The sequence below is a fragment of the Ranitomeya variabilis genome, chromosome 7, assembly GCF_051348905.1.
Source record: "Ranitomeya variabilis isolate aRanVar5 chromosome 7, aRanVar5.hap1, whole genome shotgun sequence".
NCBI lineage: Eukaryota > Metazoa > Chordata > Amphibia > Anura > Dendrobatidae > Ranitomeya > Ranitomeya variabilis.
Window position 1 is genome coordinate 171,614,034 of NC_135238.1, and position 13,863 is coordinate 171,627,896.

Consider the following 13,863-nt stretch of genomic DNA (forward strand, 5'->3'; position numbering starts at 1 on the left):
CTCTATGCCTAAACCACGTGTAATATTTTATATAGATGCCAGTCATTTCTAAGGGTTAAATTTAGATAGGCATGGCTGATATTAATTAAATTTAGCAGATGATAAAAATTTGTTCTGCCAATCAACAGAGTATTTAATATCGAAAACAAGAAGTCAAGAGGGCACTAACCATCATTTTACAAACTTCGGTCACAATTCATCAAAGATTTAAAAAGTTGTAAAATTTAGGCAAATGTTGTCGTTCTCACAACAGTTTCTCTCAGCTCTATCAAAATAGGTGGAGCTGGGTGGGATCGGGGGCATCATGTCACTGCTTGTCTAAATCATTGCGAGCTATGGCATTACTTATGCCAGAAATCTCACTCCAGTATCTGAGAAGAGTAAAATTTCTGGCGTGGCGAACATCAGATGCTTCAGATTCATGAAGAGGGATGAATTGGGAGCGTCTGACTCCAGCATGCCTGCTCAACAAGACTGGCATGAACAATGTCGATCTTGATGAATGAGGCCCTTCATATTTATTTCATCTTCATGAAAACAATAAGTGATACCGCTTGCAGTGGAGAGATCAGGAGCCACAAGGCAACGGCTGTTTGGCATTATGTTTCCACTGGTCTTTTAGAGCCTCCCGAAGGCCAGCAGAAGCCTATGTAATGCGAAACGGCAGTAGCCTTGTAGCTCCTGCTACTTCCCATGCTAGTGCTATCACTTATTGTTTTAATGAAGATGGAGTAAAGATGAAGTATTTATAGTGATGGTGAGTGCCCTATTGACCCCTTGTTTTGGATATTTGCGTATACTGTTTTTTTATTTTTAGAAATTATAGCACCTATGATGCTATTTTATAGCATAAGTGAAAAATTCCCCAAGGACTAAGCAGTGCCGATGCATACTTTTTCTCTGTTGTTGCATTAAGAGAGTTTTTAATGCATGTGCCACATATCCTCATTAGCGTAATGAAGTAGACTGGTACCGCTGATCCATATTATATTTATGTATGTACAGTAGGCAATGTATAATTATTTCAGCATGGCTACATTTTCAAGCTCCATTTAAACCTTATCTAAATAAGCAGAGAAATGGAAAAGAAGCATAAAAGACACTGACCTGCTCTTTATGTGCTGCAAAGAACCAATGCATTGAAATGTTCCTCTCACCATTATGGCCAATCTGGTACACAGCGCCTCACACTCCTCCATGCTGGGAGCAAAGAGTAGAGAGAAAAGCAGTATATGCAATTAGTAAAATAAGGTTGCTTTTTTAAGACCACATATTGTCTAGCATGTGAATATTGACAAAGTATTACATTTACATCTTGAATTAGACAGTATGATCACATGTGTAGCACATAGAAATCTTTTAGTAACTATCCACCCTTGAACACGGTTTTGTATTTTTGAATCTCAATTATGTCCAATATTCTGTAATTTCTTAACAAATCTTTATGGGGCTGAGCTAAATCCTGGTAGCAGGAAGCTACCTGCATCGAGCAGACAGCAGATGGACTAACAGTTAACAGAAGAGCCATGTTCACACTATGTGGTTCTTGCTGCTTTTTTTAATGCAAATTAAAAGCTGTTTTTTACAGTACCAGCGAAAGCCATGAAATCAGAAATCTCATGCACATACTTGTTTTTTTTTCCCTAAATAAATTGGAAAACTGCTGGGTTTTTGTAAACTGCAGCATGTCAATTGTTTCAGCGTTTTTTCACTCGTAGAAAGAATAAGACAGTACAAAAAAGCTGCAAAACTGAATCAAAAACAGTGCTAATCAGTTTTTGCAGTGTTTTAAGGGAAATGCAGGTATAGCAGGATGTGAAATCAATTGATTTTTGTGATTTTCTCAAGTTTAAACCATAATGTTTTGGTGTCCTCACCTGACCATGGCTTTTAGTATTAATACATTTTAATTGAATTAGTGATATGTGTGAAAGTAAACAATGCCCTACTAACTCAATGCCCTACCAATGTGTTAGGTAAACAATGCCAATTCAACACCCCCATGGTTTTTACATTTGCAATTGTGTATTTTTTAATGACCACATATAACCTTAGATCACTTCTGCACTTTATACATGAAGCCAGCTTTTTGTTTCAGAAAAGTCACTATTTTTCCAGAAATAAAAAAAACTTTTTCCCCTAAATAATTAGATCAAATTTCCCTTTTTTCAAAAATGTTTTATTGTTTTACATACATCTTGCTTTGGTGGTCTAACACCTTGTATTGTTTGTGCTTGCCAGACGGAATTAAAGTGTTCACTTTGGTATCCTGAAATATGCAGCATGAAAGGCAGCATGTGTTTCGTCTGCAACTTTTTTTTTTTTTACTGCCAAGTGATCATGTTTTGGCTGCAGAAAAAAACCATGTGAACATAGCCTTACAGCTTGTTGATACGTATGTATTTCCTCTCTTTGGTGAATTATATGACTTCTCTGATTTGCTTACGTCAGTTTTCCATTGTTATCCTCCATGTATTGATGATGAAAATGCTTACTGTAGAAAAACATTTAATTCTCCCACAAGATCCGAGTGCTGATGATTCTGGTGAAAGCTGAAACCTGCAATGCTCTACTCTTTTTGCCTAGTATGGCCACTACAATACAATGTTATAAACTGGCCAATGATTGGCGCTTGCTACATCTGTACAAATTTCATGGGTGGAAATGTATTTTTATTAAGGAAGCTGTCCCATGAATAGATCGTGAAATTGGAATTTGTCCCATTAATAGATCTTGGAATAATTGAATAATAATTTCCACAATTGGATGTGTTTATAAAAGTGTTTCAGTGCTGAAATAATCTTATAAATGTGTCTCTTCAATGTATTGTGTTATGGACAGAGCTGCTCCATTTCATGATCGGCACATACCACAGCTCCTAGCCAGGGGAGATTGTATACTGAATTATTATAAGTGACTTATGCTGACGAAACAACAGGAGCTCTCAACTGTTATTTTCTGGTTTAACAAATGTTCCTGCTTGTTTTATCACAGGAGTGAGTGTTTCTGCTGTGTTACCAGTCCTGTGAGCTCATCATAAATCAAGTCTGTGACATAAAAGCTTAGTGGCCAGTGGAACTCTTATGTTTCTGACTTGATTTATGATGAGCTCAGAGAGCTGGAGACACTCACTACTGTGATAAACCAATCTGATAAATGTGTTAGCTTAAAAAGTAGCAGCTGCTTACCTATGCTGTTTTGTCTGTATACTCACTTATCATAAGTCACTGGCTAAGAGCTGTAGTATGTGTTGACTGTGAACTGGAGAAGATCTGTATATCGGACGCAACACATAACAGTACATAGCAAGGACACATTTATGAGATTATCTCAGCAGAAGAATATTTTTTTGACATATCCAAATGTGGAACTTATTATTATTCCAAGATCTATAGATTAAAATGTATTTTATTTGTTGAACAACCCCTTAAAGTAAATTTCAGTTACGTTAAATGTTCATTACATGTTTGTGAAACACCCGAGTAGCAAACATGCTGGAGACGACATTGGGCTTTCATATTTCCTTCTGCTAGGCACACACTTTTTCCGGAGGTGCAGATTTTACTTTGATCAGTGTCTTCTACTTGGGCCTTTATGACTGTACTAAAGGAGTATTAAAACAAAGTATAAAACACATTTTTTTTTTCGCTGCAAAATGATGTGTTTGCTCATGTTTCTTTTTTGTGTGTACAACATTGCCTCCATTAAACAATTCCTTAACCCCTCTCTTATTCCTGCACACCCGTTTCACATCTCATCATATTCTTTTACATTTTTAAAACCAATTACCCTTCCTGTTGCCCTATGTGATGACAGGCTATCACAGTGCTCGCCGTTCCCCATTCTCCCTTCTGTTATCGTCTTCACCTCCTATCACACAGCTGCTCTCCAACCTTTTCCCCACACAAAGAATAAAAAGCAAATTGGAGCAAACATCTTAATTTATTGACACAGCCTAGCCAGGCCTTCCTGCTTCACTTTTCAATTTCTTAAGCTTGACATGTGCACCTCAATATGTCATATTATAGTAAAGAGCAAGGGGGATTTTATATGGTGCACAAAATACTGCGAAAACTAAGACATGTGCAGTCATTATGTGATGGAATCACAGCACTAAATCAAACAGAGCCGGTGCGCTGGGTCCATCTGATTTATTATCACTTGTACATACTCTTCCATATCCTCTCAGAAGACATCGGCTATGCAATCCCAGATCTTTAATTTCAGATTCTGGAGAGGCTTATTAGGTGATAAAATGGAAATCAAGAGATAAGAAGAAACGAGAAGCAGCCGAATCAAATCATATAGAAAAGATTAACAAAGAAATATACTTCTTTTTTTTAATGGTATTATTTCATTTCCCTGCATCCACAGTTCTCACAATAACTAATAATGTTAAGATCCGAAACAAAACCACTGATGTACCATTGTACTGTATCAATTGTACGTCTTCATAAATAGCGCCGTTGCTCGCTTTAAAAATATCCCATTCACTGTGTGTTGTGCGTATAGTGCTTGCACAGCTAGTAATCAGATGCTCCCGATTTGATATGGATGCATTTGTGGCAGATGGATTTCATATGGATGCTGTCATGATTCTGTTTTTTATGCTTGAAGATTAAAACTCTCAATTTACACTTAAGTAAAACAATTAAAAAAGGACATCTGCCAAGTGGATTATAACAGGTTCTCCAACCTACCACCTGATTGAAAGGGGTTGTGCGACTCTAGGCAACAAGTCTGCAGTCACTATGTGATTGCAGACTTGTGAATCCTCACATTGCATGCATTGGGTGCTGTGAGGATTCTCCGATGTCGTTAATGGCAGTTTGCATATATGCAGTCACATGCCAACTAGACGTGCACGGCTTTACTCAATGCAAGTGTATTGAGCGAGGCAGGCCACGTCTAGTTGGAATGTGGCCAGAAGTATGAAAATGACATTGTTGCGGTCACATGACTGCCAGCTCCTGGCAGTGGAGAATACTTAAAACACACAGTGACTGCAGATTTGTAGCCTAAGGTGAGACAACCCCTTTAATTTCAAGTTATTGAATATGTGGTGTTTAAAGAACAGCAAGAATCCCTTTATGAAACTCATAGAATCCAATAAAAGAGTTAATATACTGGAAAAAAGTCATATGTTTGCCAGGAGTCAAAAACCAACTGCGCGTTATAAGCATCCTCCGGCACCAGACAAGTACAGGATTTGCATACATTCAGTCACTTGCCAACTAGATGGGTGCAGCCTCCCTCAATGCGAGTGTATTGTGCAAGGACAGACACAGTCTAGTCGGAATGTGGCCGGAAGTTTGTAAAGTTCATACTTGCTGACACATGACTGCCCGCTTCCTGCGCTGGCACCGTAGAATCCTCACAGCGCGCAGTGCGTGTGATGTGAGGATTCACAAGTATTCCAGCAGAGTGACTGCAGACATGTAGCCTAAGGTCAGATAGCCCCTTTAAGTAGGGGGTATTCAGATTTATAGGAAAAAAGACATAGTTGTCATGTATCGATGTGAGTCCTCCTGTTGTATAAAGTATATGTCAGCAATATTTTGGGGGGTTTGTTACTTTACAACTTTGACCATGGTCTGAGCATGTTTTAGCTAGCATGGCATTTGATATTGTGGAAGTGTACAGCATGGTAAAATCGGTAAAGTGCGGCTTATGAAAAGGTTGGCTTAGCCCAATCATAGACAGCACAAGTCGATATATACAGTCATGTCTGCAGGCCAGGAGTGAGGAGCCTAATTGTGGCATAGCACTGCAGACTTTTCTTATGAAAAGTTATAACATTTTAGTAATTCACTGATTCTAATTTGCAAATACCCTCTTCAGAGAGGAAGAGGACAGGAACTCTAGTGCCACCTAGTTGGAGGCACCAATCCTAAAAGTCAATATATACCCTTTAAAAGGATTCTATCACCCAAGTTTATGCCCCCTTATTTGAGAGCAGCATAATATAGAGACAGAGACCTGATTCCAGCGATGTATCACTTACTGGGCAGTTAGCTGTAGTTTTGATAATCTCCTGCTGATTAAACAGTAATTTTATCACTACATGGCTAGTAAACCTGCTGCTATGTATGTAGTCCTTCATGTTCAAGAGCTCTATATAATCCCACCACTGATTGCCAACTTTCTGCCTCTGCACAGTGTACACAGAAAGCTGCCAGTCGGGTGTAGGCGTGGTTATACAGAGCTCAACATTCAGAGAACTGGTAGATCTGCAGCAGATGAAACAGGGATTATATCAAAACTGTAGTGACACCTTGTTGGAATCAGGGTATCTCTGAGTTTCTGCCCCTACATCATGCTGCTCCAAGAGGGGGTAGCAAACACCTAGTGACAGATTCCCTTTAAGGGGCCTTGGCCACATGACTTGAGATAAGAAAGCAAACCAGAAACTCCATTTGCAGACACCTGTTTCGGGGTGATTGCCCACCATCGGTGCAAAGACTGATTTTTCTGGGTGAGAGAAGTCTAAGGGGTAAAGTCTCTCCTTGTGGTGAGTGCCAAGTTGACGATGAAGTTATTCTCTGGGAATTCAAATATGCAAAGAGCCTCTTCAGAGAGGAAGAGGACAGGAACGTTAGTGCCATCTTTTGCAGGTAGCAATCCTAAAAATGCTTTAGATTGTTTCCACTAATTGTTAATTGGCAAAATGCTTTTGCATTACCCACATACATACAGAGAAAAAGGCTACCTGTTTGCTCCGCAAATTGTATACGATAGTTGTGGTACCGTCTTTGAGCCAAAATGACACGTGCTGGAGTTAGGTATAGAGAAGTCCAGTTTTCTCTTTTACAATAATGGAAACCAAGTGAATAACAAGGCCAGGTTGGCTATTTTCTTATGGCTCTGGTTATTGTGCTTATCATACGGTTTCTTACCTGTGAGATGTCAGGATAACTGCACATTTTTCTCTGACTTCTTCAGAGATGATTTTCCACAGATGTCTTTTTGTTTTAGGGTCCATTCCTGAACTTGGCTCATCCTGGAAGTCATGAAAAATAATGAGTAAGTACATAATTCTATTGGTATATGGAAGAAATATTGTATTTTTGGACAAACATTTGAAAAAATAGACGACGGGGCCGAAAAAATACTGAAACCAAGGACTCAACTATGTAGCTCCATAATATATGAGTCAATGTCCTCCTACTGTAAAATGTAAGAACATTAGCAATAACCAAGGAGTTCCTTGACCAAATAGAGCTGACAGATACAGCAAAAGTACATTTATATGGGTGGTGGAATTACATGATTACTACTAATATTCATAATTTATAGCCCAGATACACTATTCCATATGGCACCTGAGCTGCTGAAGGGGTCATTTTCACATTTCATGCTTATCCCCTATCCATGGGATAGGGGATAGGGGTAGGGGATAACTTCTCTATCATTGGGAGGTCCAACTGGTGGGATCTCAGAATCAGGGCTTTTCAGAGCTCCATTCAGTGAGGCCTCAGCATCAGTCAGAATAAGGGATCAGGGCCCCCTGTTTTGGTCACAAATACAGAGGTTGTACCCACATCTATTAAACATGTATGGTAGATCCTGTGGATATGTCATGAGACAACCCCTAGTGTCTCAGATCTCTTTAGTCAGCTCTAGTTAAAATTGTAGAGAATCAGGCCCGGATTTAGGGGGGCCCAAGGGGCCCTGGGCCACCCACCAAGCGGGGGCCTCCCACCTATATAGGGATAAATATCTCAAAACATGTAAAATACACGTCTCTTTGCTGTGAACCATTTCTAATGATAAGAAACTATTGAAAGTGTTGGGACCTGGCTATGGTCCTACATCTCAGTGGCTGGTGCAGAGCGGCAGAGTCCTTGGACCTGACCTGCATGAGCATCCACTGACCTGGCTAGCCTAGCCAGACTTCCTTAGTTCCCTCCCTGTACCTAATGCTTAGCTTATGGCATGCGGCAGCCTTCTCCGATCCCAACAGAAGCTTCTAGGCGCTACCTATTCAGCTATATGATCCCTCCCTCGGATTAGATCAGACGAGAGTTTGTTCAGCTACTTTCGAGGAATGATGTGGAGCTTTGATGTTGGCGCGAGAAGAGTATTCTCCACCGCAGAGCGCGGCATGACTTCACTCTGGATCTTCAGTCACTGAAGATCCAGAGGTGAAGTGGTTCAGTCTTCAGTGTCGCGGTGGGTGAGTATGACCTCTGTCTGTGTGTCTGTCTGTGTATCTTTCTTGCAGCTCCTGTCCTACACAGTACCGTACTGTATATACAGGTCCACACTATATCCTGCATTAGTGTGTCTGTGTATACTGTATGTATATATTGTGGACCAGTTTACAGTATGGTGCTGTGTATACACTTTATACAGCCCCTCAGCCTCTATTCTATATACTGCCAGCACAGCAACAGCCTCTGATATATACAGCAAATATTGAGATCACTCTAAGGATATATCTAATTTTGATGGTAACAAACTGCAGTGGTGAGCGTTCCTTCTCAAAACTCAAATTAGTTGAAAACCGATTAAGGACATCCATGAAGCAGGAACGACTTGTAAATTTGGCTATCATGAGCATTGAGTCAGATATACTGCATGAATTGGACTTTAGTGACATCATTAGTGATTTTGCAGCATGAAAATCAAGGAAAGTGCCTGGATTGTAAAAAATGAATGATTTTACATGAATTACTCTGCGTAAATGATTTTTGTAAATAAACTTGCGTTCGTTTCATTTTGCATTACATATTGCAACACCTTAAAAAATGGGCCTCCCTCCAAAATGGGCCCCGGGCCACCCACCTCTTAAATCCGGCCCTGTAGAGAATACGCATATACCAAGCATCAATCTACACAGGTAAATCTTTATATCTGCTTGAAAAGGGCACCGTGGCCATGCTAATTGTAACTGCGGAAAACTCCAGCAGCGGTGTTACATGGCTGTAACCTTGGTGGTCGCAATATCGGTTGTCAGAAGCCAGTGAAATAAATCATACATAGGGTATATGAAGATTGTTGTATTTACCAGAAGAAGAATAGACGGTTTTCCAACAAGTGCAAGCGCTGTAGAAAGTTTTCTCCTAGTGCCACAGCTGTAATTGGCAGTAATTCTGTCTTTGTATTGTACAAGTTGTAGTTTTCGAAGTAGTTGATTTGTTACCTGGGAAATCAAGCACAAAATACAAACATGAATGCAAGTATTAGAGGGCTTCTCTGGTATGGACAAGCCCTTTTCAGATTGCAAGTTCACTTGAGACAAGTGAAGAATGGACAGTCTTCCTAATAATTCCAAATTGCAAAGTACAAGAAGTGCAACGCTTACAAGCTTCTTATAGTAGAGCTTGTAAATGCTGCTCTGAAGCTGGCCAACTTCATTGTACTTGTGTGCCAACAAAGGCATTGCTGTCTTATATAGCAGCACCTGAGAGTGCACAGTTCTGTCCAGCAGTCAGTAGGAGCGTACAACCCTCCAGGAAAGAGGAAGGCAGGAGGCAGAGTGGCAGTGCGCTCCTAAAAGTAAATGATATGACAACCACCTTATGGAATGCTGATGTAAAAGTTTTTTCTATCTTTATTAGGTCTTCTGCAATACTCCAGAAGTGAGAGATGTACTAATTTTGAATATTAACTAACATTACGTAAACTCTAGTAGAGCATGTAGCAAATCATTTTCCCAATTTAACAAACAATTAGACAATTCTGTATATAACGACTATTGTTCTGATTGCCACACATGAGAATGAGAACTAGTCTGATTGTCTGATTGCCATATGTGGAGTTGGGAAGGAATTTTTCCCCTAATAAGAAGCTATTACTATTTGCCGCCTGGGGTTTTTTCCTCCGTCTGGATCAACCTGTTAGGCTATAGGTTAAACTTGTTGGACTTAAGTCTACCTTCAACCTTGTAAAACTCATTATATTTAATGACAAGCTTAGTTACATGCTTGAGCTTTTTTTCTGGAACTCCATATATTCTGGCATAATAATATAAATGCTCTTCTCCAGTCATCAGTTCATCCAGTGCATCCTCCTGTGGACAGTACCCAAAAGAAGACCAGTCTCTTTTAAACCCTAAAACATTCACCAGATTCCTAGACAGATGAAAAAAAAAAGCCAGTAAGTAATGCTCTTATGGCAGAATAATAAGACTATTGGATAGGATTTCACAAGCGTCACAAACCCGATGTGATTTCTGATTTGGATGTTTCCACTTGATGGTGATAAATCTCCGGTAAGCATTTTGAATGTTGTTGTCTTCCCAGCACCGTTCACGCCAAGGAGTCCAAAACACTAAAAAGTAAAAATATATTAATTTACAAATTAGTAAGGTAGACATTCTAGTGTTAGGTAGTTAATATACAAAGTGTAATTTTAGAAATGTTAATTGGTAAAAATAATTATATACGGTATATCTCACCACAGTCTTCATTCCAACCCTAACACACCTCTTCAACCTCTCACTTACAAATGGTGTCTTCCCCTCATCCTTCAAGCATGCCTCAATCACACCCACCTCAAAAAGCCCTCCCTCGACCCATCCTCTGTATCTAGCTATCGCCTGATATCTCTTCTCCCTTATGCCTCAAAACTACTGGAACAGCATGTCCATCTTGAAATGTCCTCCCACCTCTCTTCCTTCTGCCTCTTTGACCGCTTACAATCTGGCTTCCAACCACATTCACTCAACTGAAACTGCCCTAACTAAAGTCACTAATGACCTACTAACTGCCAAGAGCAAACAACACTACTCTGTCTTCCTTCTCCTGGACCTCTCTTCTGCCTTCGACACTGTCGACCATTCCCTCCTTCTACAAATTCTCTCATCTCTTGGCATCACAGACTTGTCCCTATCCTGGATCTCGTCATATCTAACAGACCGAACATTCAGTGTCTCTCTCTCCCACACCACCTCCTCACCTCGCCCCCTGTCTGTCGGTGTTCCCCAAGGCTCAATCCTAGGGCCCTTGCTCTTCTCCGTCTACATATTTGGCCTGGGACAGCTCATAGAATCCCACAGTTTACATTATCATTAGTGATGAGCGAGTATACTCGTTGCTCGGGTGCTCACCGAGTATTTGTTAGTGTTTGGAGATTTAGTTTTCATCACCACAGCTGAATGATTTACTGCCACTAACCAGCTTGATTACATGTGGGGGTTGCCTGGTTGCTAGGGAATCCCCACATGTAATCAAGCTGGCTAGTAGCTGTGAATCATTCAGCTGTGGCGATGAAAACTAAATCTCCAAGCACTTACAAATACTCGGAGACCACCCGAGCATGCTCGGGAAAACCCGAGCAATGAGTATATTCGCTTATCACTATCATCTCTACGCCAATGACACACAGATCTACCTCTTTGGACCTGACCTCACTTACCAAAATCCCACAATGTCTGTCTGCTATTTCAGCTTTCTTTTCTTTTCGCTTTCTAAAACTGAACATGGACAAAACTGAATTCATCATCTTTCCCCATCTCACTCTGCTCCTCTACGAGACCTATTCATCACTTTCCCCAGTCCCACACGCTCGGTGCCTCGGGGTGATCCTCGACTCTGCCTTCTCTTTCAAGCCACATATCCAAGCCCTTGCCTCCTCCTGCCGAGTCAAACTCAAAAATATTTCTCGGATCCGTGCATTCCTTGACCATGAAACCACAAAAATACTAGTGCACACCCTTATCATCTCCCGCCTTGACTACTACAACCTCCTACTCTCTGGCCTCCCCTCTAGCACTCTTGCACCTCTCCAATCCATCTTACACTCTGCTGCCCAATTAATCCACCTGTTTCCCCATTATTTCCCAGCCTTCTCTCTCTGCCAAGACCTTCACTGGCTTCCTATTGTCCAGAGGCTCCAGTTCAAAACCCTAACTATGACATACAAAGCCATCCACAACCTGTCTCCTCCATACATCTGTGACATGGTCTCCTGATACTTACCCTCACACAACCTTCGATCCTCACAAGATCTCCTTCTCTACTCCCCTCTTATCTCTTCTTCCCACAACCGCATACAAGACTTCTCCAGTGTTTCCCCCATACTCTGGAACTCTCTACCCCAACACATCAGACCCTTGCCTACCACGGAAACCTTCAAAAAGAACCTGAAGACCCACCTCTTCCGACAAGTCTACAACCTGCAGTGATCTTTAGTCTGCTGAACCGCCGCACAACTAGCTCTACCCTCTCCTAATGTATCCTCACCCATCCCCTATAGACTGTGAGTCCTCGCGGACAGGGTCTTCCCTCCTTATGTACTTGTGTGTGCCTTGTTTTGCTCATATTTATTGTACTTTTCTATAATTGCCCCTTCCACGTGTAAAGCGCCATGGAATAAATGGCGCTATAAAAATGAATAATAATATATAGTTTGTGTATCTAATGAACATTTTGAAAGTCTTATTTCATCACTCATGAACAAACTTTTAGAAGTAGCTATGAACTAACAAATTATTAGAAATCTCTGAAATCAAAGGTACAAGCATTACCTAGTACACCGAATACTGTATATCAATGCATTGAAAGCTGCCATTTACCTCTCCGGGTGGAATTCCAAGGGTCATGTTGTTTACAGCAATCGTATTTCTGTGGACCTGATGGAAAACTTTGGTGAGGCCTTTCAGAAGCAAAAGATCTCTGTAAGCATTGCCAGACTCAACCCGATTCCTTTCTGCTGTGACATCTTCATCCTCATCAGGATTCTTTGCTCCAATACTGTAGTAAGCCTTTAGGCAAGTATTCTTAAAAAATGTCCTTAAAAAGAATAAAATAAAAAAATTCACCTTGATATGTGATCCAAACAGCAAACTTCATAGTTTTGAGCTAATTTCCTTCTCTTCCTTGTCTTTCCAGCAGAAAATCATTGGATACAAGAACATGGCAGCTACTGGAATTAACAAGCTAAAAAGAAATATAGTGCTGCCTATAAAATGATATTGCCTTATGGCACACACAATATTTTTCTTTGCGTCCCTCTTCTACAAAATTAAAGGTCATCCTATCAAAAACTCTGTGCAATATAGCCTATTATACCCTATATTATTTACTATGACTTACAATACTCTATTTAATTAGTAGTGAGTGGAAATAATGAAAATTGCAATAGAATGTGACATTTTCTAGTGAGACAAGCAGCCAATGCAATGGCTGACTGCCAACGATAAAATTACCGTTCTCCACCCTAATCTCATAGATACTTTGCATCATAATAATTCATCAGTGTTTCTTGCTTCAATCAAATGTGACATACCCATGCACATAATATTGCTATGTATTACTATTGCTATCATTATGCAAAAGTTTACCTTATAGACCAACTTAAAGTGGATCTGTCACCGATCTTCACCATGCAAACTGCTCATGTTAGTAAACGGTTCTCTTAGATCTGATGAGTCTGGTATATTTACTTTAAAAATTCCTGTCAGAGCGGATTATGGGTCACTCTAAAGAGCCTAACTGACAGCTGCAGCTTGTACGGAGCAGAGTGAGATCAAAGCAATAGCAGGGAGGAAGGACACTGAGGATCTGTAAATCAGACTAGGTGGGCGGAGATTAAATTTAAATTTTGATAGTTACTAGTGATGAGCGAATATACTCGTTACTCGAGATTTCTCGAGCATGCTCGGGGGTCCTCCGAATATTTTTTAGTGCTCGGAGATTTAGTTTTCATCGCCGCAGCTGAATGATTTACATCTGTTAGCCAGCGTAAGTACATGTGGGGGTTCCCCTTTGCTAGGGAATCCCCACATGTAATCAAGCTGGCTAAGAGATGTAAATCATTCAGCTGAGGTGAGGAAAACTAAATCTCCGAGCACTAAAAAATACTCGGAGGACACCCGAGCATGCTCGAGAAATCTCGAGTAACGAGTATATTCGCTTA

The 13,863-nt window shown here is 40.4% G+C and overlaps 1 protein-coding gene across 1 annotated transcript in view; it reads right to left on the reverse strand.

The window, feature by feature from the left end:
• ABCA12 (ATP binding cassette subfamily A member 12) overlaps window positions 1–13,863 on the reverse strand; it is a 243,169-nt gene that overhangs the window by 11,067 nt on the left and 218,239 nt on the right. Inside the window, exons 49-54 of the mRNA XM_077272263.1 lie at window positions 12,521–12,737; window positions 10,166–10,275; window positions 9,926–10,076; window positions 9,011–9,145; window positions 6,897–7,000; window positions 1,108–1,200 (exon numbers count right to left, since the gene is read on the reverse strand). Of these exons, the coding sequence (XP_077128378.1) occupies window positions 1,108–1,200; window positions 6,897–7,000; window positions 9,011–9,145; window positions 9,926–10,076; window positions 10,166–10,275; window positions 12,521–12,737 (810 nt within the window). The remainder of the gene's footprint in view (window positions 1–1,107; window positions 1,201–6,896; window positions 7,001–9,010; window positions 9,146–9,925; window positions 10,077–10,165; window positions 10,276–12,520; window positions 12,738–13,863) is intronic.